The sequence below is a fragment of the Oncorhynchus clarkii genome, chromosome 26 (genome assembly GCF_045791955.1).
Source record: "Oncorhynchus clarkii lewisi isolate Uvic-CL-2024 chromosome 26, UVic_Ocla_1.0, whole genome shotgun sequence".
NCBI lineage: Eukaryota > Metazoa > Chordata > Actinopteri > Salmoniformes > Salmonidae > Oncorhynchus > Oncorhynchus clarkii.
Window position 1 is genome coordinate 19,115,685 of NC_092172.1, and position 24,144 is coordinate 19,139,828.

General features: G+C 42.1%; 2 protein-coding genes across 3 annotated transcripts; both read right to left on the reverse strand.

Annotated features, from left to right (window-relative positions):
- Nucleotides 1-807: 807 nt before the first annotated feature.
- LOC139384338 (tumor necrosis factor receptor type 1-associated DEATH domain protein-like) lies at nucleotides 808-13,086 on the reverse strand. 2 transcript variants are annotated; one of them, XM_071129045.1, is made up of 6 exons: nucleotides 13,026-13,086; nucleotides 4,089-4,175; nucleotides 3,639-3,789; nucleotides 2,974-3,254; nucleotides 2,644-2,791; nucleotides 808-2,184 (listed from the first exon to the last, which is right to left on the reverse strand). In XM_071129045.1, the coding sequence occupies exons 2-6, from the start codon at nucleotides 4,107-4,109 to the stop codon at nucleotides 1,886-1,888; spliced, it is 900 nt and encodes a 299-aa protein (XP_070985146.1). In that variant the 5' UTR covers nucleotides 4,110-4,175; nucleotides 13,026-13,086; the 3' UTR covers nucleotides 808-1,885. The 2 variants fall into 2 exon arrangements, with proteins under 2 accessions (XP_070985146.1, XP_070985145.1); XM_071129044.1 differs by lacking the exon at nucleotides 13,026-13,086 and adding an exon at nucleotides 6,086-6,104 and having other exon boundaries at nucleotides 1,654-2,184.
- Nucleotides 13,087-14,082: 996 nt separating this feature from the next.
- On the reverse strand, nucleotides 14,083-24,035 carry LOC139384798 (2-oxoglutarate and iron-dependent oxygenase domain containing 1). Its single transcript, XM_071129680.1, has 13 exons — nucleotides 23,778-24,035; nucleotides 19,519-19,664; nucleotides 19,360-19,406; nucleotides 18,936-19,036; nucleotides 18,593-18,709; nucleotides 18,424-18,515; nucleotides 18,186-18,314; nucleotides 17,947-18,060; nucleotides 17,786-17,865; nucleotides 17,427-17,659; nucleotides 15,736-15,864; nucleotides 15,488-15,546; nucleotides 14,083-15,394 (listed from the first exon to the last, which is right to left on the reverse strand). Exons 1-13 carry the CDS (start codon nucleotides 23,932-23,934, stop codon nucleotides 15,233-15,235), a joined length of 1,566 nt encoding a protein of 521 aa, XP_070985781.1. The 5' UTR covers nucleotides 23,935-24,035; the 3' UTR covers nucleotides 14,083-15,232.
- Between the last annotated feature and the right edge of the window lie 109 nt (nucleotides 24,036-24,144).

Genomic DNA, 24,144 nt, shown 5'->3' on the forward strand with positions numbered 1-24,144 from the left:
TGCTCCCACAGTTGATATCTTCAAACCAAGCTGCTTACCTATTGCAGATTCAGTCTTCCCAGCCTGGTGCAGGTCTACAATTTTGTTTCTGGTGTCCTTTGACAGCTCTTGTGTCTTGGCCATAGTGGAGTTTGGAGAGTGACTGTTTGAGGTTGTGGACAGGTGTCTTTTATACTGATAACAAGTTCAAACAGGTGCCATTAATACAGGTAACGAGTGGAGGACAGAGGAGCCTCTTAAAGAAGAAGTTACCGGTCTGTGAGAGCCAGAAATCTTGCTTGTTTGTCGGTGACCAAATACTTATTTTCCACCATAATTTGCAAATAAATTCAATGTGATTTTCTGGATTTTTTTTCCTCATTTTGTCTGTAATAGTTGAAGTGTACCTATGATGAAAATTACAGGCCTCTCTCATCTTTTTAAGTGGGAGAACTTGCACAATTGGTGGCTGACTAATTCCTTTTTTGTCCCACTGTATTTGTGCCTCAGTAACTTTCTCAGTCATCATTATTCACAATTTACTACACGCTATGTATTTATGCACACATAGTTGCACACACACGCACAGAGAGACAGACACAGTGACATACACACATTAACTTTTACAAATACTGCACTGCAGACAAATACACACACACACACACACACACGTAAGCAACATAACACACACAAATCCATCCAACAATTTTGTAGAGTCACAAGCTTGATGTAATCATTGCGTGCTAGGAATATGGGACCTATACTAAACCTTTGACTACTTTAATACACATAAGTGAATTTGTCTCAATAATTTTGGTCCCCTAAATTGGGGGGACTACAGTATGTACAAAAAGTGCTATAATTTCTAAACGGTTCACTCGATATGATGAAAATACCCTCAAATTAAAGCTGACAGTGTGCACTTTAACCTTATAGTCATTGTATCATTTCAAATCCATCCAAAGTGCTGGAGAACAGAGCTAAAACAACACAAAATGTGTCACAGTGTGTGTGTGGGCTCGTATTACTATCCTCATGGCTACCAAAAATCCCCAAAAGTCCCCACAAGGATAGCAAAACAAGGAAAATTCTCCCTTGTGGGGATATCTCCCAGGTCCCCACAAGGACAAAGGCTGTTTTAAACTTTGGGGTTAGGTTTAAGGTTACAATTAGGGTTAGGATTTAGGGTTAGGTTTAGGGCTTAGGGAAAAAAGGATTTTGAATGGAAATACATTTTAGGTCGCCACAAAGATAGTAAAACATTTGCTGTGTGTGTGTGCACATTTTTTAGATACTGCCCATTTCCCAAAGTTGACACATATTTTTTACCTGGGCGGTATTTCCATAGACTGTAGGGCATTTCAAAAAGCAGGATCAACGGGTTTGCTAAATATTCTACGTAATCCATAGTAAAAAGTTTTATCGGGATCTTGGATTGTGGAAATGAAATGCAACTCTCGACATGAATGAAAGCAATGGGCAATTTGTTTTTATAAATCCAACACTTTATTTGGATTTCGGAACAAATATTCCCCAAACCCATTGCAAATTGTTCAATATCAATCTAGCTTTTGTAATAACTAATGGTTATTGGTAGAAAGATCAAATACATCAAGGGTCCAGTCTGTGGTGGAGAAAGGGGGTTGGGTTTATAGCGGAAGAAGAAAAGGCAGTTTGCTCTCCAACCAGAGACAACAATGAAGTGACATAGCAATTATGAGAACTATTGGTTTTGTAACACAATACAATTTTACTCAAATAAAAAAAACATACAATCAAGCTCACAGACACAAAACTCACACAGAAAAGACATGTGGTAGCACACAAGCACATTACCACTCTTTCACAAAGACACACACACACATACAGACCAACACACACCCCCCAGACAGTGTGACAGACAGCGTCACTCCCGGGGCTGGCTGTCCAAAATGTTCTCAGCCAGGCTGGTGAGTTTGCTGTCTTCCAGTGCTCTGACCAGCCGGCCCAGCCGTGCCGCCCTCCCCTCCGCCTGGATGAAGCGGCTCAGCAGCTGATAGGCCTGCTCGTACAGCCCCTCCCTCTCATACTCGTAGGCCAGGTTGTCTATGGCCGGCCCCTTCAGCGCACAGCAGTTCTTGCCCAAGGCCCGCCCCACTTTCCTCCAGTCCCGCCCAACGCCGTTGGAGAACCGCTGCAGGTCCCCTGCCGCCAGTATGCGGTCCTCTGATAGGTCAGGAGACAGAGTGGGAGGGGCTGTTAGAGACATGTATCCAGAGTCTATATATGTTTCTGCATGTAAGACGTGGTGTAAGTAAGTAAAATACAGCAGCAACCTTCCAGCTACTGGCCCTCCTCTCTTACCTCTAGGCTACCCTGCCGTCCCGGGTGTAGCAGATGACCCATAATGAGTGTCCTCTATACCAGAGATTGGGCAAGCTATAATGGTCCTCTTCCTCAAAGGACCACATTAGAATAAAACCAGCACTTGAGCTGACTAAAAGTGTCATCAAACTATTTGAGGCACAGGTCAATAACCTTCCATAGACCAGTGGTGGTCTACTGACCGAGAGGTGAGAAACACTGTTCTATGCCAGTGTATGAATGTAGAGGACCCTGGGGACAGCTCCCTGCTGAACCCCCACTGAAGATAAGAAGCAACCATGGAAGTCGGAGACAACTCACCAAACACCCTCTTCTGGAACAGGAAACAGTTGCTGGGCACGGGGGGCTCTTCCTGTGAGAGGGTGGGTGGCTGGGGGATGTGACCCAAGGCCTGGCTCTGCAGCTGCTGGTCCAGCTCAGCAATCTCATCATCCCTTAGGCGCCCCGGCTGACAGGAAGTGACATCAACATTTAGAACACCTCATAGTGAGTCATAAGACATAAGGCACAGCAGAGCACCTGTTAGATATACACTATAGATTGCTGAAGTATTGCTTGTGATCTGTTGATCACATATTACCAGTAACAACACCACTATATATGGATTTTAACCGGTATATAGTATATTACCTGTGACTGGTGGATGTGTTGCAGACAGAGCTCCAGGTCGTCCAGACAAAAGTCCAAAGTGTGCGTCCCGGCTTTGAGCTGGGTTTCCAAGGCAAGCTCCTGTGGGCCGTGGAGGAGGCGGCAGGCGTGCTGGGAGAGGGACTGTTGTACGGCACCGGAGCCATAGCTCTGCAGGAACCTGCGGCACGCCGCCACATCCTCAAACTTCACCTCTACACCCAGCAGAGGATCTGCATCGTGCAGCTTCAGGATCTCGTACCCCTCCAGCCCCCCAGCTGAGTCTGGGACACAGTCCATGTAAGGTCAAAGGTTAGAGGTAACCATAGCGAATCACTGGCACAATAGTAATATTACTGTGACCATAAAATAAATATAACCTGACTGTGTCTCCCTCCACTACTCTGGTCCAGGCAGAGCTCTGAGCTCAACCGTGTTATGACTTCCTAAAAGATCTACTAGCGTTTATCTGACAGCAGTTTTTCATAAGCTTTTAACTATATTCATCCCCTCAGTAGATAAGCAGGTCACACTGCAACACCAGCCCTTTTTCACTCCCCATGACCACCAAGCTAAGCCTTTCTTTCTATCAATAATACATCTGCCTCACCCAATGCTCAGCATGCTCCCTACGCTAGCTGGAGACCGGATGGCCTGATGTGGCTCACCTGTGAGTGTCAGCTTGAGGACTTTGAAGACGCTGAACTTGCCCTGCTGGTCTTTGTAGAGAGAGAGCAGGTTCACGGCGGGACAGGAGTGCAGGAAGAGAACCGCACATCCTGTCCACGGGCCATCCTCTACACTCAGTGTCACCATTTTCTAAAATATCAGATTAAAGTTCATAATGCCTCTGCTCTGTATACTACTAGTCAGACATTATGCTGAATTTTGTACAGCACAGGAGCATGTACTTATAGCTATATTCTTACATACACAGTACACACACACTCCCCACTTGACATTATCACACGCATGCGCACTAACAGAAACAGACATGCACGTTGTCCTATAAATAGTTAATGGGAACTGTCTCTGTCTCTGCCTCATTCCCTTTTCTCTCTCATACATATCACAGCTCCTCTCTTCTGCCTCTCTCCTCCCAACTAAACATACAGTACCTTTTCATCCATTATGTCCATTGTTTGGGCATTCCCGTCATCTGACCTCACAAGCTTCTTCTGTGTTTCCTTCAAGCCTCCTCCTTCCTGCAGAGATAGAGCAGATATATTGCTCAGACAATCAAACGAATGAGATCAAAGGCTAATACACATCAATCAAATCCCTCCTGGTATTAAAAAGAGCCAGGATCCAGATGCAGTCACAATACAATTGTTTTATTTTACCTTTATTTACCTAGGCAAGTCAGTTAAGAACAAATTATTTTTCAATGACGGCCTAGGAACAGTGGGTTAACTGCCTGTTCAGGGGCAGAACGACAGATTTGTACCATGTCAGCTCAGTGATTTGAACTTGCAACCTTCCGGTTACTAGTCCAACGCTCTAACCACTAGGCTAGCCTACCCTGCAATGCAACCCCTCACTTCATATTATCTCACTCCACTATTCTTATTTTACCCTATCTTATCTATTAATGTCATTACATTAATTTACTATTTAATGTCCCTTTACTACCCAGGGGCATTTCTAGGATTTGAAGACATTAGGAACTTAGCCCAAAGCCAGTAGGGGGGTCCGGGGGCATTCTCCCCCGGAAAAAATGTAAGGAATTTCAACAGCTAAATGCATTAATTTGGTGCAATTTGAGATTAATATTGAGAGATTAGAACATTGAGAGAATAAATATTTTTCAGGTAACTTCCACCATCCCACCTGCCGCAGGGTCTCTCTACTCTGGAACACACACATCTACAGTGTATTTCCAAAAACCACTGAGTCAAAACTGATTAAAGTCCCACTGTCACGTTGGAATGAATGATTCGGGAGACAGGCGCAGGAATGCGTAATAAGTTTTTTTTTATTACACCCAAATTATAACGTGCCGTGTAAAGACACGGGGACAAAGACCAAACAAACACTATACAAAACACAGGGTAGAAACCCCCCAAAAAGAGCGAGGAATACCTTGAATAGATAACATAAGCACACAATGATTAACACACGGAATGAGACCCGTAATTATCTGCGCAATTCACAATGGCACGAAAGCCAAAACACACAGCACAGGTACTCACACGAACCAACTGACATTGTAACAATAATTGTCAGGACACTTGTAAACCAAGGGCACACTTATACAATTACTAACCACTGGGAATAGGGGGCAGGTGTGCATAATGAAAGTTCCGGAGGGATCCGTAACACCCAAAGTACCCAAACACCCACCCACCCTCTCTCTCACACACACACACACACACACACACACACACACACACACACACACACACACACACACACACACACACACACACACACACACACACACACACACACACACACACACACACACACACACACACACACACACACACACACACACACACACACACACACACGTAATTAGAATCCATAGGGAAGCTTTAAGTGATAGTTTACTGTGTGCTCACCCCTCCTCTACCTCTCTCCATCACTTTCTATGTGTCGTCTGTTGCTGTCCCTTAGTATTCTATGTTACTGTCTTTTGTCTACCCTCCTCTCTCATCCTGTCCTGGTTGTAAAAAAGTATAAAAGTAAACAAATGTTTTAATAGTAATTTCACAGGATTTTCACCTTACATTTTTTGTAAGCCATGTTTTATTTTTTAACTGTCTGTATTTCACTTCTTATAATTTGTGAAAATAAATTAAACAAATTATATTCTATTCTACAGTCCACTGTGTGCTCAATCCACCTGCCCTCTTCTGTTACTTTCTATGTGTCTTGTCTGTTGCTGTCTGTGTCTTGTCTGTTACCGTCTCCTTTGTCTATCCTCTTCTGTTTATGGCTTGTTCTGTTCTTCTGGTGTCTCTCCATCCTATCCTATTCTTCTGTTGCTGTCTCTGTGTCTTGTTTAGTGTGTTTCTTTAATTTTGCAATCCAAAACGGTCAAGGGGATACTGGGGTAGCTTAACTTGTTTTGGGCCTGTGACCGGATCACCTAAATCATCCTCTTTCCTACCATTTGCTACTGGCTGCTGCTGTTCTAATTGCTCCACTGACCTCCTCCTTGGCTTATCTGAAAGGTAGCAAGGAGCAGCATGTCATTAGTTCGTTTTGAAGGGCAACTGCACTTCCTGATTTGACCTTGTTTTAGATTTGGTTCATTAAGAAATGCTAGCGGCCATGACTGAATTCAAATGTGAGTTGGTTTTGGGGTGTGGTTTGATGTGGGTGTCTCGTGTGCATGTTCACAGGTGGGAAGAATTAGCCAAATTATATTGGCAATTATCTTCAGCCTGCTGGTGTGTGTTCTGACTTTGGATAGCCTATCTCCGAGGCTAGTTATGGCCAGGAAATAAATTACACAATGTAAATGAGCCAATATTTTCATGCTGCACACCTTTTAGTTCTCATGAAACCTTTGTATTTGAATTTCTACAATTTATAGTCATTGAAGTCATTGAAATTTGGAGCTATTGGAATATTAACATATTGTCCCATGTACATTGTGTAATTTACAGAGGGTCCCTAACTAGCCTCATAGGGATATCCAAAGTCAAACTAAATTTACCACTAGCATTACGATTGCAGCTGCACTCGCATGCAGCTGCACTCCAAATTGATTATTACTTGTGTCCTGCCAGCTGTGGGCAGGATTGAAACAAACCCAACCTTCATTTACGTGTTGATGCGGTCACAACCACAAGTCTCACAAAACTCAGTTTTGGACAAGACTGACTTCATGACCAAAATCATCATATTTACACTTTGTAGTTCATTTTGACAGTATAATACATGTTTCATATCTTTTTAGGGACAGATGCATATTTAAAGTTATTTTAAAGTTATGACCAGGCAACTGTAAAGAAAAATTATTCTGCATAACAGCGCAACACAACTCCAAACATGACAGATAAGAAGCTACATAGCCCCTAGGCCAGGGATGGGCAACTCCAGAGGACTGGAGTGGTGTCACACTTTCGCCCCATCCCAGGCAAACACAGCTCATTAAACTAATTGCATTCTAAACTGAAGATCATGATTAGTTGATTATTGGAGTCAGGTTTTTTTGCTGAGGCAAAAGTGTTACACCAATCAGGCCTCCAAGGTTAACTCTGCTGCTGCTTTGACTTTCTGGCTGCTTTGCCCTCTCCACCTGCTCGCTTTTTTTGCCACTCTTTTGGAAGAAGTTCCGAATATCCAGACTCTGACTGAGTGACAGGCGTTTTCATAAGTAATGACATTGACATCTAACCAGTGCTGCAGGGGTGAGGGAGGGGTCAAAGGACATGAGCGGTCCACTGCATTGTGAAATCTTAACCAATCACAGCAGGCACTGCATCACTCCAGGGGCTTCTTGCAGTGCCTAGAGCAGTATATTGTATTGTTTATTTTTGTAGTAAAAATGTGTAGTGATATGTGTTTATGGAAACTTAAATCAGACTGAAATGTGAAAAACAATGTTGCCCTAACCCCTATCTAACCCCTATCTCTGGATAGACTTCTTTCAATGTGACCCGGGTCTGGTTTAGGGTCAAGTAAATGCTTGATGTGCTAGACCTGGGAGAGGGATAAATAAAGGGAAAACAGTATCTGAGCTAGATTATGCAGTCTGTGATAAAGTCTGGAATCGAACCAAGGTCTGTAGTGACACCTCTAGTACTGAGACGCAGTGCCCTAGACCGCTGTGCCACTCGGGAGCCCAAAATAATACATATAGAAATCTAACTAATGTGTCCATAACTCAGCCTACAATTCAGGGTTTCACCTGCGGGTGATTTTATTTGGCCCAAGTTTTCTGAGTAAAGAAAAATATATATATTTTTAAATTGCTGCCTATTGGGGAACATAAAATACTGTAAAATCACCATGAAATCAGCTCAAAGTGTTTACATTTAGGAAACCTGTTCCCATGTATTCCCACGCATAAGTAGAGGCACTTACAGTGACTTCAGAAAGTATTCATACCCCTTGACTTATTCCACATTTTGTTTCGTTACAGCCTAAATTAAAAAACGATTAAAAAAACTGTTCTTACCCATCTACACACAATACCCCACAATGACAAAGTGAAAACATGTTAAGACATTTTAGTACATTTATTGAAAATGAAATACAGAAATATCATATTTACATAAGTATTCGCACCCCTGAGTCAATACATTAGAATCTCATTTGGCAGCAATTACAGCAGTGAGTCTTTCTGGGTAAGTCTCTAAGAGTTTTTCACACCTGGATTGTACAGTATTTGCACATTATTATTTTTTTTATTCTTCAAGCTCTGTCAAGTTGGTTGTTGATCACAGCCATTTTCAAGTCCTGCCATAGATTTTCCATCCGATTTAAGTCAAAACTGTAACTAGGCCACTCAGGAACATTCACTGTCATCTTGGTAAGCTAATCCAGTGTATATTTGGCCTTGTGTTATTGTTATTGTCCTGTTGAAAGGTGAATTTGTCTCCCAGTGTCTGTTGGAAAACAGACTGAACCAGGTTTTCCTCTAGGTGTTTGCCTTTGCTTAGCTCCATTATGTTTATTTTTATCCTAAAAAAAACTCCCTAGTCCTTGACGGTGACAAGCATACCCATAATACAATGCAGCCACCAACACGCTTGAAGATATGAAGAGTGGTATGCATGTTTTGGATATTTTTGTATTTGTATTCTGTATGTATTCTATACAGGCTTCCTTCTTCTCACTCTGTCATTTAGGCTAGTATTGTGGAGTGACTAAAATGTTGTTGATCCATCCTCAGTTTTCTCCTATCACAGCCATTAAACTGTGTAACTCTTTGAAAGTCACCATTGTGGCCTCATGGTGAAATCCCTGAGCAATTTCCTTCCTCTACGGCAACAGAGGTAGAAAGGACGCCTGTATCTTTGTAGAGACTGGTTATATTGATACACAATCCACAGTGCAATTAATAACTTCACCATGCTCAAAAAGATATTCAATGTCTGCATTTTTCATTTTTACGCATCTACCATCCAATAGGTGCCCTTTGCGAGGCATTGGAAAACCTCCCTGGCCTTTGTGGTTGAATCCGTGTTTGAAATTCCGAGGGACCTTACAGATAATTGTACGGTGCATTCGGAAAGTATTCAGACCCCTTGACTTTTTCCACGTTTTGTAACGTTACAGCCTTATTCTAAAAAAATATTGTTGTCTTGGCTGTGTGCTTAGGGTCGTTGTCCTGTTGGAAGATGAACCTTTACCCCCAGTCTGAGGTCCTGAGTTCTCTGGAGCAGGTTTTCATCAAAGATCTCTCTGTACTTTGCTCCGTTCATATTTTCCTCAATCCTGAGTCCCTGCCGCTGAAAAACATCCCCACAGCATGATGCTGCCACAGGGATGGTGCCATTCAGGCCAAATAGTTCAATCTTTCATCAGACCAGATAATCTTCTTTCTCATGGTCTGAGAGTTATTTGGTTCCTCTTGGCAAACTCCAAGCAGGCTATCATGTGTATTTTTTTACTGAGGAGTGGCTTCCGTCTGGCCACTCTACCATAAAGACCTGACTGGTGGAGTGCTGCAGAGATGGGAGAACCTTCCAGAAGGACAACCATCTCCACAGCAGAACTCTGGAGCTCTGTCAGAGAAACTATTGAGTTCTTGGTCACCTCCTTGACCAAGACCCTTCTCCCCTAATTGCTCAGTTTGGCCGGGCGGCTAGCTCTAGGAAGAGTCTTGATGGTACCAAACTTCTTCCATTTAAGAATGATGGAGGCCACTGTGTTCTTGGGGGCCTTCAATGCTGCAGAAATATTCCTTTGACCTCGTAGCTTGGTTTTTGCTCTGACATGCACTGTCAACAGTGGGACCTTATATAGACTGGTGGGTGCCTTTCCAAATCATGTCCAATCAATTGAATTTACCACAGGTGAACTCCAATCAAGTTGTACAAACATCAAGGATGATCAATGGAAACAGGATGCACCTGAGCTCAATTTCAAGTCTCATAGTAAAGGGTCTGAATACTTATGTAAATAAGGTATTTCTGTTTTAAAATATCTACAAACCTGTTTTCACTTTGTCATTATGTGGTGTTGTGTGTATATTGCTGAATAAAGTATAATATTTAATCAATTTTAGAATAAGGCTGTAACGTAACAAAATGTGGAAAAAGTCAAGGGGTCTGAATACTTTCCGAATGCACCGTATGTGTGGGGTACAGAGATGAGGTAGTCATTCAAAAATCATGTTAAATTATTATTGCACACAGTGCGCATCCATTGTGTGACTTGTTAAGCACATTTTTACTCTTAAACTTATTAAGGCTTGCCATAACAAAAGGGGTTGAATACACAAAATCAAAATTGAATCAGTTTTGAATTCATGCTGTAACACAACAAAATGTGGAATAAATCAAGGGGTGTGAATACTTTCTGAAGGCACTGTATGTGATCGTTTCTCAATGTAATCAAGGTTTGAAATTATTCTGTTTTTGTCAAATACTATATATGTTTGGAATTCTTGATGTCAATTTGCAGTGTACAAATTATTTAGAACTGTGTTCCGGCCCTCCGACCATCCGCTCAAAGAAAAATCAGTTCACAGCTGAATGTAATTGGGGACCCCTGGCCTACATGTAATCATAAGCCATCATTACATTCATAGACCGGTAGTGTCATACATTATTAAAACTGAAAGTGTACTGGATTAATTCACCAGATGTAGCCTAGAATACCATAGAGTGTATGAGGATTATGTCATCATCAAGAGTTTATTAATGCAACATTTAACATCCACCACTGCAGCGTCAAAGACTAAAATCATCCTGAAAAAGTGCCAACCAAAGGATTCCCTGGACATTGGGTCAATTCAGTGAATGCCATTCTTTTGATTGGGATGAAAACGAGAATCAGTCTACAAGGCACAGACTGCCAAACAAGTAGAATTGGTCAGTTTCATTTTTTTGTAGTGAATACTTATATTGTACAGTCTATAGATAGCAATAGTAATGATTCATTGGGCAAAGCTTACAGGAAAATTTAGTTTTTGTAGGGTTTATCGATAAACGCCGAAAATAAGGCCTGTGGTAAACACAGGACTATCTTATACGTTTTGTTCTAGGAAATAATCTTCATCAGCTAAAATCCCTTTTTGTGAATTTTGAAGCATTTACATTATAATAAACACATATATTCATAAAGATCATGTTAACTGACTTATTTTCTCATATAATAAAATATATAAGATCTCTTAAGCCTGTGTTACCTCAGACTTTATTTTTGGTGTTTATCCCAAATCAAATTCTTTCTCCATTCATTTTCCCCATAGGAATGGCTGACTGAACCAGAGGTAATGCATTTCTGGCTTTTAGGACTACAAACTGGTGAGCTCTATGCTGGGTTAGACTAAGCATTTAAATTTACACTAGATGACTGACAGGGGGCGCTCTTTTGAAGTTACAAATATTTTGGAATATTTTAGAATGCATTTATTTGTTTTTGCCACATTAACTCTATTACAGACACCTTAATGCATACTTGTGAATCATATTATGTGAGCTAAGCATACAAATAAAACATTTAAATATATAAAAACATCCTCCTTAAAGTATAATATTTTGAAATAACTAATATGTCACTGTCCCCACTACAACAAAATACTTAAATAGATGTAATTTTGTCCTTGAAAGACTTAAATGAAATACTGAAGAATTCTATTCATTCCTTTGGAACTGCTGCTTCCTGAAGAGTGCCAACATGGCTTCAAAGTCTCTCATTGGCCAATACATAGCATCAGCAACCCAGGGTTTATATACATCATTGGGTTAGACTACTGGGCCTACAAGACAGGTGGCACTGTGGGGTGTGCAGTCCTGTGAAAACGCGAGGCCTGTACATCTCCTGCTATGAGGCAAGAATATGACACAGCAGACTGGTCTCATACACTAGACGTAACATAGTAAATGTAAATCCAGGTCACTCAAATTAGTATGATATGTTACGTTTGGTATAGTGAAAGAGATGGAGACCCGCAAACTGTCTAAAAAAAGGAATGAATCTAAAACTGAGGCTTGAATGTAAAATAAGGGTTGTTTATTAGAACATCATGATTCCCAAATAAGTGAAGGTATGTTTACACTGAGAATGGCCTAAGGCCAAAACTTTTGTGTTTTGTTTTCACTTTTCATTTATGTACTTTCTTGCACTATGAATAACATCACCCAGGCAAAAACTAAAGGAGGGTGGTTGGTTGGGGTGGATGGGGGAGCATATAATGCGAAAGTGTTTGAATCTCATCACTGACAACTTTAGCATTTTAGCTAATTAGTAACTTCTTCTAACCTTAACACTTTTAGCGAACCCTTTCCCTAACACTTTAACCTAACTCCCAACCTTAATCCCTAGAGCTAGCTAAAGTTAACATTAGCCACAAAAAAATGAATTTGTTGTGTAACATATCAAATGTTTTGGAAATGCATAACATATTATATTAATCGCAATAAGTAACAAGGTTCAAATTGCAATTCGTAATATGCCATATGAATAGTAATTTGTAACATATCATACAAAATAGATGGACATCCACAAATTAATACTTCCCATGCTAAATGAATGAAATGTCTAGCATTTCCGTACAAAATACATTTACGTACAGAATAATACGAAATGCTCCGAGACCACGTTGGAAACAGTGCGGTTCAGTCTTTTAGGAAACTAGAAAAGTAGACCTACTTAATAGTAAATTAAGCTGCACCAAACACCGCCTATTGACCTTCAATAATAAATAAAAAAATACTGCTGAAGTTTTAATCATACAGTCAAGTTGTTACAAAACAGTAGCCTAATTAAACAATAGAAAGGAATCATAGCAACTTGAGAACATTTTCTTTCACGATTGACTAGTACTGTTATGCATTTGTCTACTGTCATTTGTGGCATTAACTGTTGTATAGGCTATAATTTCGTTTTGGGTTTAAAGTAAAATCATAACTGCTTTGTTAACTTACCTTTAAATAAAAAACGTCGTAAGGACGGCAACGCGTCCTGACCACAGGAACACACAGACACATTCATAACTTCCCGACAGGTGATTGGCTACAGGGAAACCTGGAGGCACTGTGATTGGTAAGAAAGAACATGCCGTTTCCCTATTGGTTAGAATCACGGATCTTTACGGGAAGGAAGTAGTTGACTGTTTTTGTTGGTTGTTGATTGGAAATAATTGTCTAACTGATCCTTTACTGCTTTAGCCATTTGCTTGCAACTGTGTAGCTAACGACAATGTTGAAATTATATAATTGCATGTACTCACTGAACATGACACTGAAGTCAAAATTAATCGACTGAGAAGCAACATACCAAATAAGTAACAGGTTATTTTGTTTAGGCCTATATAGATATAGTTACCGTTATTTGATGTTTTTGGAAGCAGGGCCATGTGTGATGTTATTCATTTGCCCGGTTTAAATGTTGTTAACATGTACAATCCTTCCTGCGCCATTTGAATGTACGTGCACATCCACATTGTCAGACAAGTGATTCATTCGGAGAAGGTAGGCCACATTTAACAAGGAACTGCTTGGGGACAAAAACAGGCCAGATGAAGCCTATAACAGAATAAAAAGGATTCACATAAAAATAAATTATGTGAGCAAGGCCCACATAAGGTCTGATAGTAAACTGTCAGTCTTATCTAGGCATGACAGGAAATGGCCTCACTATTAATCAGAGAGCCACTTCCAGGAAGATTCGGACAGGTGAAGTCAAGACAGACTTTAGCCCTCTCTTCCTCTCTCAGAATCTGATATGCCAACACTTTACAGTGTGCAAAGCTAAAATATCTTGATTAATAAACCCTAGTGCTGAAATATATCTGTAGTGCTGTCAAAACACCCACACACATTAAACGTGTTAGACTACTGTTCATCTCCAAGTATCCTCTTTGATCACAGCAGTAAGATTGTAACCATCACAAACACATTCTCTCTATTTCAGTGAAATGGCACACCTATCTCGATCGATGGGAGAAGATTTGAAATAGACAAGATGGCGGCGTACACATCGTTAGATTACTTAATGGAGCAAAATATTTATTTTAATATTGGGTAATTTTCGCACCACTTGCAATTGGACACAGACATTTTAGAAGATACGTTTGCCCGAATCGAGAACGAAGATAGTGTCGCCATGTTAAAGTTGGTCGAAAATTCTCTGTGCTACACCAAACAGTACCTAACCTGTAACTCCCAGTAATGGATACCAAAAGCTTCTGGTTAAATCACAATATCTGGTGTAACAATCAATAACTACAGTGTGTAGCTCCATCCTTTGTCGAAATTTAAGTCAGATTGCAACAATTGTTTCAATATTTTCACTAAGGTGACTAAAAACGATATAATGTATACCGATGTGTTTAAGTACTATGCAATGTATTTAAAATAACAATATTTTGCTATGTAACTACTGTGTAAAAAAAGTGCCATGTATGTAAAATGAGTCATATGTAAATGTAACAACAAAAATTGTAGGAGGGGATGGGCCAAAAAAAATAAATGTAAAAAGATTAGTGAAATCATAGGTCTGCCAAACATTTAGCTGTTATTACTAATTTGTTATTCAGTTTGATATCCAAGTGAAGAATGTAACATCGGAGTGGTGGTTGTGCGAGTGTGTGTGGATTTGGTTCTCTAATGTTCAATCACTGCTCTGGAGTTTACTTTCCTTGCAGACAGATTCATTTTTACAGTGACAGCATGAATACTGTAAGATAGTTTGAACACATACTACAGACACATACAAATAAACTAGCAATATATAATAATAACATTATATTCCATTTAGCAGATGCTTTTATCCAACGCGACTTGCAGTCATGTGTGCATATATTTTACGCCTGGGTAGCCCCGGGAAACAAACCCACAACCCTGGCGTTGCTAACGCCATGCTCTACCAACTCAGCCATACAGGGCAACAATAATGACACAAGATAATGAACACAAAATACTACCAAATGCTGTCACTGTAGACAATTTAAAAAAATCTGTTTTACTCTGTGGCTGCCGACCAAAACCAGGTAACCATGGTAACAGGGTATGCCTGCCTGTTCACTTTAATGAAGAACACATGACATCATGAGGCTTTAGAGTAGACCGACCACCCCTCACAGTGGTGTTATATTACAAACACATACACCTCAACACATACACACAAAAACTCATTCATAATACACAAAGGAGAAGTCATAAACTGCCCTCCTACAAGAATCACCAATAGGTAGGGTGGAGCTTCTGTGATTGATATGTTTGACAAATTTGAGAGTCTCTTTGTCCCTGTAGACAAGAGCCAGGGAGTTCTCCTCTGGATACACCATCAGGAGCTGCGGACAGGATGACACCGATGAGAAATGACAACCATGACAATCACAGGAATCTAGTTGATCAGTTGCCATTTGAACAGTGACATCACTCACCTCCTCATCCTCTTCATTAGCAATGTAAGAGGTGAAGCCCCCAAACTCGGTCTGCCAGTCTGAAAAATAAAAAGACAAGTTATTACACTTTAGAGTTGATATTGTGTATGATAACATTCACACCTACAATTTTGAAAATAGTTCCCAAAACTATGATTCTAACCTACATTGTGTGTCTGTGTGTGCGTGCTTAGGCATGAATGTCTGATTAAAGCGTGTGTGTGTGATTAAGCGTGTGTGTGACTGACCAGGACAGCTCAGGGGCAGCAGTAGGTCAAGGGCGTACTCCGCTTTCGATGCGTCTCCATCATGCAGTAGTGTGTAGTCCCCGTGAGCCCAGCGACGCAGCTCTCCAACACACACCGGTGTGCTCGGCTCTTGAGGATACACACAGAGGGGTCAACACATACTTACAAAGGCATATTCAGTCCTGAGGAGGTACAGAAAGGTCAAGGCTCACAAACACACATATCTGAGGATACACACAGGGGTCAACACACACACACGAACCCACACATACACTACTGGTCAAAAGTTTTAGAACACCTACTCATTCAAGGGTTTTTCTTTATTTTTACAATTTTCTACATTGTAGAATAATAGTGAAGACATCAAAACTATGAAATAACACATATGGAATCGTGGTAACCAAAAAAACCTGTTAAACAAATCAAAATATATTTTATATTTGAGATTCTTCAAATAGCCACCTTTGCCTTGATGACAGCCTTGTACACTCTTGGCATTCTCTCAACCGCTTCTTGGGGTAGTCACCTGGAATGCATTTCAATTAACAGGTGTGCCTTCTTAAAAGTTCATTTGTGGAATTTCTTTCCTTCTTAATTTGTTTGAGCCAATCGGTTGTGTTGTGACAAGGTAGTGGGGTATTCAAAAGATAGCCCTATTTGGTAAAATACCAAGTCCTGGCTGTCATGAGGACCGCCACAGGAATGGAAGACCCAAAGTTACCTCTGCTGCAGAGGATACGTTCATTAGTTACCAGCCTCAAAAATTGCAGCCCAAATAAATGCTTCACAGAGTTCAAGTAACAGACACATCTCAACATCAACTGTTTAGAGGAGACTGCGTGAATCAGGCCTTCATGGTTGAATTGCTGCAAAGAAACCACTAATAAAGGACATCAATAAGAATAGACTTGCTTGGGCCAAGAAACACGAGCTATGGACATTAGACCAGTGGAAACTTGTCCATTGGTCTGGAGTCCAAATTGGAGATTTTTGGTTCCAACTGCCTTGTCTTTTTGAGATGCGGTGTGGGCGAACGGATGATCTCCACATGTGTATTTCTCACCATAAAGCATGGAGGAGGAGGTGTTATGGTGTCGGGTGCTTTGCTGGTGACACTGTCAGTGATTTATTTACAATTCAAGGCTTAACCAGCATGGCTACCACAGCATTCCGCAGTTATACGCCATCCCACCTGGTTTGGGCTTAGTGGGACTATCATTTGTTTTTCAACAGGACAATGACCCAACAGACCTCAAGGCTGTGTAAGGGCTATTTTACCAAGAAGGAGTGATGGAGTGCTGCATCAGATTACCTGGTCTCCACAATCCCTCGACCTCAACCAAATTGAGATGGTTTGGGATGAGTTGGACTGCAGAGTGAAGGAAAAGCAGCCAACAAGTGCTCAGCATATGTGAGAACTCCTTCAAGACTGTTGGAAAAGCATTCCAGGTGAAGCTGGTTGAGAGAATTCCAAGAGTGTGCAAAGCTGTCATCAAGGCAAAGGATGGTTATTTGAAGAATCTGTTTTTTTGTTGAAGACTTTGGTTACTACATGATTCCATGTATTATTTCATAGTGTTGATGTCTTCACTATTTTTCTACAATGTAAAAAATAGTTTAAAAAAACCTTGAATGAGTAGGCGTTCTAAAACTTTTCTTCGGTAGTGTACATACACAAACAAGCAACACACCTTTGTTATTCTTATTAGCTGATGGTGTGTCCCCAGATGACCCTGTGGCTTCTCCCTCTTCCTCATCTTCTTGGTCCTTCTCTTCCTCCTCGTCTTCATCACTAGGGCTGAGGTAGTGCAGTCTCAGGCCAGTGAAGTTGGACAGAAGCAGGAAGAAAGCCTCCGAGCACAGCAACTCCCAGCATGCACTCACACACTGGGGGAAGGACTCTAACGAAGCCACTTCATAACATCTGCACAATGCACATATACAAAAATATTTACACACATCATATACATTTACAGTCATCATAACATCTTAGGGATCTCTCTCTCTCTCTCTCTCTCACTCACACAAACAAATTACTCGACAGGCTCACCTCCTGTTGGGAGGACCTTGCTTGGTCCACTGGACATCAGTCAATCGCAGTGCTTCACTCACCTCCTTAAACTTCTCCTCCTGTAGAGAGAGACACTGTCAACCAGGAGAGGGGCAGCAGGACAGAGATGGAGAAATGAAGAGATAGAGTAATGGTGTTACTTTGAGGAAATTCTTGAGCTGGATCTCAGAGCTGTCCTCAAACTCTTGCTGAACCTGTGACTGGTAGTCAACATCCAGATACAGTGGATTCAGCCACTCTAGCAGCAGTGTCTCCTGTGACCAGACACACAAAATACACACTCAGGTAAAATGCACACACACACACACATGTATTTATTTCATGTGACCACATCCTTGCTCTATGGCTGTGAGTTCACTCTTTCAGAACAAACACACACATCTCTGGGAAGGTGGGGGCTCCTTGGGAGGGGGGGCTCGATGTGACGAGGGGGTCGCTCCAAAGATGGCCCGTGAAACCAGCCACTCAGAGAGAGACGACACTTATCCTCTGACAACACCTCTGCAACCTGGACAAACACACAGAGAGACAGCCATCCGTAGATTGCACTACTGCTACCTGGACAGGTGAGAGGTGTGAAGTGTGTTGTTGTTACCCAGTGGTATAGGAAGAACTACCTGGTGGAAGGAGATGGGTGAAACCTCAAAGAGAATCAGAGTGTTCCAGCTGGGCACCAGAGACTTCACCACACTATGGGGCTGGAAGTGATCTATGCACAAAGTAGATTATAAATTAAAACACATGTTTAACTCATGCCAATACACACACCCACAGACCAATACTTACCATCTGTGCTGAAGAGATCCAGGGTTCCTCCATCGCTGCTCTCCCATGGAGGGACAAGGTAGAGGATAAAGGCAACACGCCTCCCCTCCAACTCATCATCATGACACAACAGAACATCTACCGACAGAGAGATAGAGAGGGCATAGATAAAGAGAGAGATATGAAACAGATAATGTATATTTCATAATTAATTCCAGAAATATGCATGTCCATATAGACTAACTATGCAGTGGGTAGAATAGGATATCTTGGGGGGATAGCTCAGTGCTTCTGCTCTTTTCTAGGAGGAGCATGCAAATATTAAGGTATTTTTGAAGAGTAGAGGTAAAAACATGTGACTGACCAGTGTATTGGTACTTGGCACAGGAAACATCCACTATGGGCTCCAGTTCTACCCCCAACACTTCCCCCAGCCAGGATCGAAACAGCCCAAATAGTGCTGCCCTGAAATCACACGCAAAGCTCAAAAACAGCCTAACTGAGAGCATGCACATGTGAAGAACATCACACAGCTTGCTTAGTGAGTAACACTTTCCCTGATTCAGCACATACCGAGGCTTGAACTCAGGACCTCTGCCTCAAAAACACGTGACCACCATCCTGAAGCGTCTTACTCAGTCGTCCAAATGGAGACACTTGTGGAAGCACGCGCAAGTGGAGACACTTCAGGCTGAGGCATTAGTTACACAGATACCCATCTGCTACACACAAAGCAAACATGTTCTCTCTACCTCCCTAAATTGCTCTCACACACACATACAAATTACCTCAAGCCTGTGATGTGAGGCTCTTTTCTCTTTTTCAGGTCGTCTGACTGTAAGAGAAATTGTCAATGAGTATCAACTCCAAAAAGCAGAGTAAAGAAACATTACGAACAAGAAGCAACTCGTTTAAAAACTGTATTCCTATCAGTTTTCCTTTTTCACCTGATTAAATTTGTACAGGTCGTTGGACTTCTCATGGAAGTTGAGGTCCAGAAGCTCCCTCTGTAGGTTCTCTGTAAAGCTGTCACCCTGGATGAAGTTCCTGATGAGCAAGTGAGGGAAAGGGTGGCAGTCCAGCTCCAGGTCCCCTTAAGAGGAACACCAGAGGAACACTCAACGACTGGTCTACCAATATAAAAAACGTTTTAACACTAATTATGTAAATAAATGTAACATTAACTAATGTATGTCTTAGAGTCAGTTGTTACCTCTGGAACATTTTCATTTGAGGTTCTAACCCATTCTAACAGCACATAGGAAGGTGGTAAACCTTCTCAATACTCCAAAAACATATTTTTTTGTGACTTCTCTTTGGGTGCCATATATGTGTCATGTCATGCTCAACAATACAGTGCTCACAATAGAAACAGTTTCCTCTCATCTATTTTCCTTTCCTACAATGCTGAGAGCCTGTACTGCAGCATTCAATGTCAGCAGAACGAACCCCGATGAATCGGTGGTGCGCAAAGTGTACAAGGCAAGCAGGTACGAGCTCTGCAAATGGATTAGGGACGCAAAAAGACAATACAGACTCAAACTTAAATTGATGTTCTACAACTCAGACTCGCGTCGCATGTGGCAAGGACTACTGACTATCACAGACTACAAAGGCAAATCCAGCTGTGCGCTGCCCACCAAAGCCTCACTCCCAGACAACCTTAACACATTGAATGCTTGCTTCGAAGCAGACAATAAAGAGCCATCCAGGAAGACTCGCTGCTCCGGACGACCAGGTGTTTTCGCTTTTCAAGGCTGACTTGAGGAAAACTCTCAAAAAAGTGAATACTCAAAGTCGGCGGCCCAAATGGCATCCCTAGCTGCGTCCTCAGAGGGTGTGCTGACCAGCTGGCAGATGTCTTTTCGGACATCTTCAACCTGTCCCAGGCTGTAGTCCCCACCTGATTTAAGGAGACCACCATCGTCCCAGTGGCCCAAAAAAAACAAGGTGTCATGCCCAAATTACTATAGCCCATTCGTATTCACATCGGTCATCATAAAGTGCTTCGAGAGGCTGGTCATGGCTCACACCAAGGCCAGCCTGCCAGGCAGACTGGACCCACTCCAATTTGCCTACCGTTACAATAGATCCAAATCCATTTCCATCGCTATACACACGGCCGTAACACATCTGGACAAGAGGAACACCAATGTGAGAATGCTGTTCATTGATTACGGTTCAGCATTCAACACTATCGTTCCCTCCAAGCTCGACACCAAACTCAGAGCCCTGGGTCTGGACACCACCCTCTGCAAGTGGATCCTGGACCTCCTGACAGGCAGACCACAGGCTGTGAGGATTGACAACAACACCTCCGCCACACTGACTCGTAACACAGGGGTCCCACAGGGGTGTGCCCTCGGTCCTCTGCTGCACCCCCTGTTCACCCAGGACTGCGTGGCTTTGCACAACACCAACTCCATCACCACGGTTGTAGGCCTGATAACAAACAATGACAAGTCAGCCTATGGGGAAGAGGTACGTGAATTGGCATTGTGGTGTCATGACAACAACTTCTCCCTCTCCCTAAAGCAAAACAAAGAGTTTTTTAAATCTTTTTTTAATTGAACCTTTATTTAACTAGGCAAGTCAGTTAAGAAAAAATCTTATTTACAATGACGGCCTACTCCAGCCAAATCCTGACAACGCTGGGCCAATTGTGCACTGCTCTATGGTACTCCCATTCACGGCTGGATGTGATACAGCCTGGATTTGAACCAGGTACTATAGTGACACCTCTTGCACTGATGCAGTGCCTTAGACCGCTGCGCCACTCGGGAGCCCAAAATTATTGACTTCAGGAAGCAGAGGAGGGAACAAGCCCTGATCCACAACAACGGGACTGCAGTAGAGAGAGTCACTAGTTTTAAGTTCCTCAGCATCCACGTCACAGAGGACATGTCATGGATCCACAACACCACCACTCTTGTCAAGAGGGTGCAACAGGGTCTCTACTTCCTAAGGCGGCTGAAGAAATCCGGCATGCCTCCAAATACTACCGCTGCACAATCAAGAGCGTCCTGACCATTTTCATCACGGCCTAGTATGGGAATTGCTCCGTGCACTAATGGAAGACCCTCCACCGGGTGGTGAAGATGGCCCAGTACATCACTGTGAAGGTGCTACCATCCATCCAGGACATCTACTCGAACTGGTGCCCGAGGAAGGCACACAACATCATAAAGGACCCCACACACCCCAGCCACAAGGAGAAGGTATCGGCAAATGAGGTCTGATACAAACAGGCTCAGTGGCAGATCCTTTCTACAAGCCATCTGACTGCTGAACACTTGAACTGGACTGACCACCTGTTCTGAGCACACATGCGCTCACTCATGCACAGACCCACAGACATACACATATACAGTATTCAGACCCCTTGACTTTTTCCACATTTTGTTACGTTACAGCCTTATTCTAAAAAAAATAAAATAATTTAAAGCAAAAACAGGTTTAGACATTATTGCTAATTTATTAAAAATAAACAGTAATGCCTTATGTACATAAGTATTCAGACCCTTTGCTATGAGACTCAAAATTGAGTCCAGGTGCATCCTGTCTCCATTGATCATCCTTGAGATGTTTCTACAACTTCATTGGAGTCCACCTGTGGTAAATTCAATTGATTGGACATGATTTGGAAAGGCACACACCGGTCTATATAAGGTCCCACAGTTGACAGTACATGTCAGAGCAAAAGCCAAGCCATGAGGTATAAGGAATTGTCTGTAGAGCTTTGAGACAGGATTGTGTCAAGGCACAGGGGCGGCAGGTAGCTTAGTGATTAGAGTGTTGGGCCAGTAACTGAAAGGTTGCTGGATCGAATCCCGGAGCTGACAATTGTGCTGCATTGAAGGTCCCCAAGAACACAGTGGCCTCCATTCTTAAATGGAATAAGTTTGGTACCACCAAGACACCCTGAGCAATCGGGGGAGAAGGGCCTTGGTCAAGGAGGTGACCAAGAACCTGATGGTTACTCTGACAGGGTTACTCTGACAGAGTTCCTCTGTACCTAAATGACTCTGACTATGAGAAACAAGATTCTCTGGTTTGATGAAACCAAGATTGAACTATTTGGCCTGAATGCCAAGCGTTACTTCTGGAGGAAACCTGGCACCATCCCTACGGTGAATCATTATGGTGGCAGCATCATGCTGTGGGGATGTTTTTCAGCAGCAGTGACTGGGAGACTAGTCAGGATCGAGGGAAAGATGAATGGAGCTAAGTACAGAGAGATCCTTGATGAAAACCTGCTCCAGAGCACTCAGAACCTGACTTCCAACAGCACAACGACCCTAAGCACACAGCCAAGACAACGCAGCAGTGGCTTTGGGACAAGTCCCTGAATGTCCTTGAGTGGCCCAGCCAGAGTCCGGAATTGAACATCTCTGGAGAGACCTGAAAATAGCTGTGCAGCAACGCTATCCATCCAACCTGACAGAGCTTGAGAGGACATGCAGAGAAGAATAAGAGAAACTCACCAAATAGTCTTGTGCCAAGCTTGTAGCGTCATACTCAAGAAAACTCAAGGCTGTAATTGCTGCCAAAGGTGCTTGAAGAAAGTACTGTTTCTTATTTTTAATACATTTGAAAAATGTATAACAATTCTGTTTTTGCTTTGTCATTATGGGGTATTGTGTGTAGATTGACGAGAAAACACAATCAATTTTAGAATAAGGCTGCAACGTAACAAATGTGGAAAATGTGAAGGGGTCAGAATACTTTCTGAATGCTACACACACATATCACAACTTCTGCTACCAGACTCTTATTACACTGCTCAGTTTATACACTGCCCCCCTCTCCAATACACGCGTAAATATTAGCTATAAATTGTGCATTCCCGTATTATACCTAAGCTAAAAAAATATATATATATTCTACGGTGTAATTTACTCTATGTTCGTAATATGATTTGTATTGTATTGTTGTTGCATTGTTGATGTATAAGACTTGTAAAAAAAAAATAAACTTCATGAAAAGTGATGTTTGAGGAAGATAGTTTGACCCACGTTTTAGTGCTTTCAAATCAGTGGTCATGAAAGCAAAGTTGACTAAAGCTTTGCACTTGACTGACAATATTGATATGTAGGGAGACTAATAGCGTATCAATAAAAATAACTATCTATGTAACAAGACTAGCCAAAGCATGTGCTCGGTGTAAACACATGTAGCTAAGATAGCTAGCTAGAAAGTAGCTGACCATGAGAGTACTGCGCTCGCTGCGACCATGATTCCTTCACTCCCCTTTTCACATCTTCGTCCTCGAGTAGTGCAGAAAGTTCTGCTCTCTCTTCGCGTTTATTTCTCTTCTTTCCTTTCTCGGCATTCTCGCTATCTCGCTGTCGTTTACAATTCATTTTTGTATAAATGAGTCGCGGTTAAATTGCGTCATAACACAGCAGGACGTTAGTGGTTCCGAGTCTTTTCGGTGAGCCGGTTCATTTGGCTCATTACATTTAAAAGAGCCGGCTCACTTGGCTCACAAACGACTCTTCTTTCGCAATGCTTTAAACTCGAGGGGGTCGGTGGGACACATTTTGACATGTTCATAGAAAGAGATCAGGGTC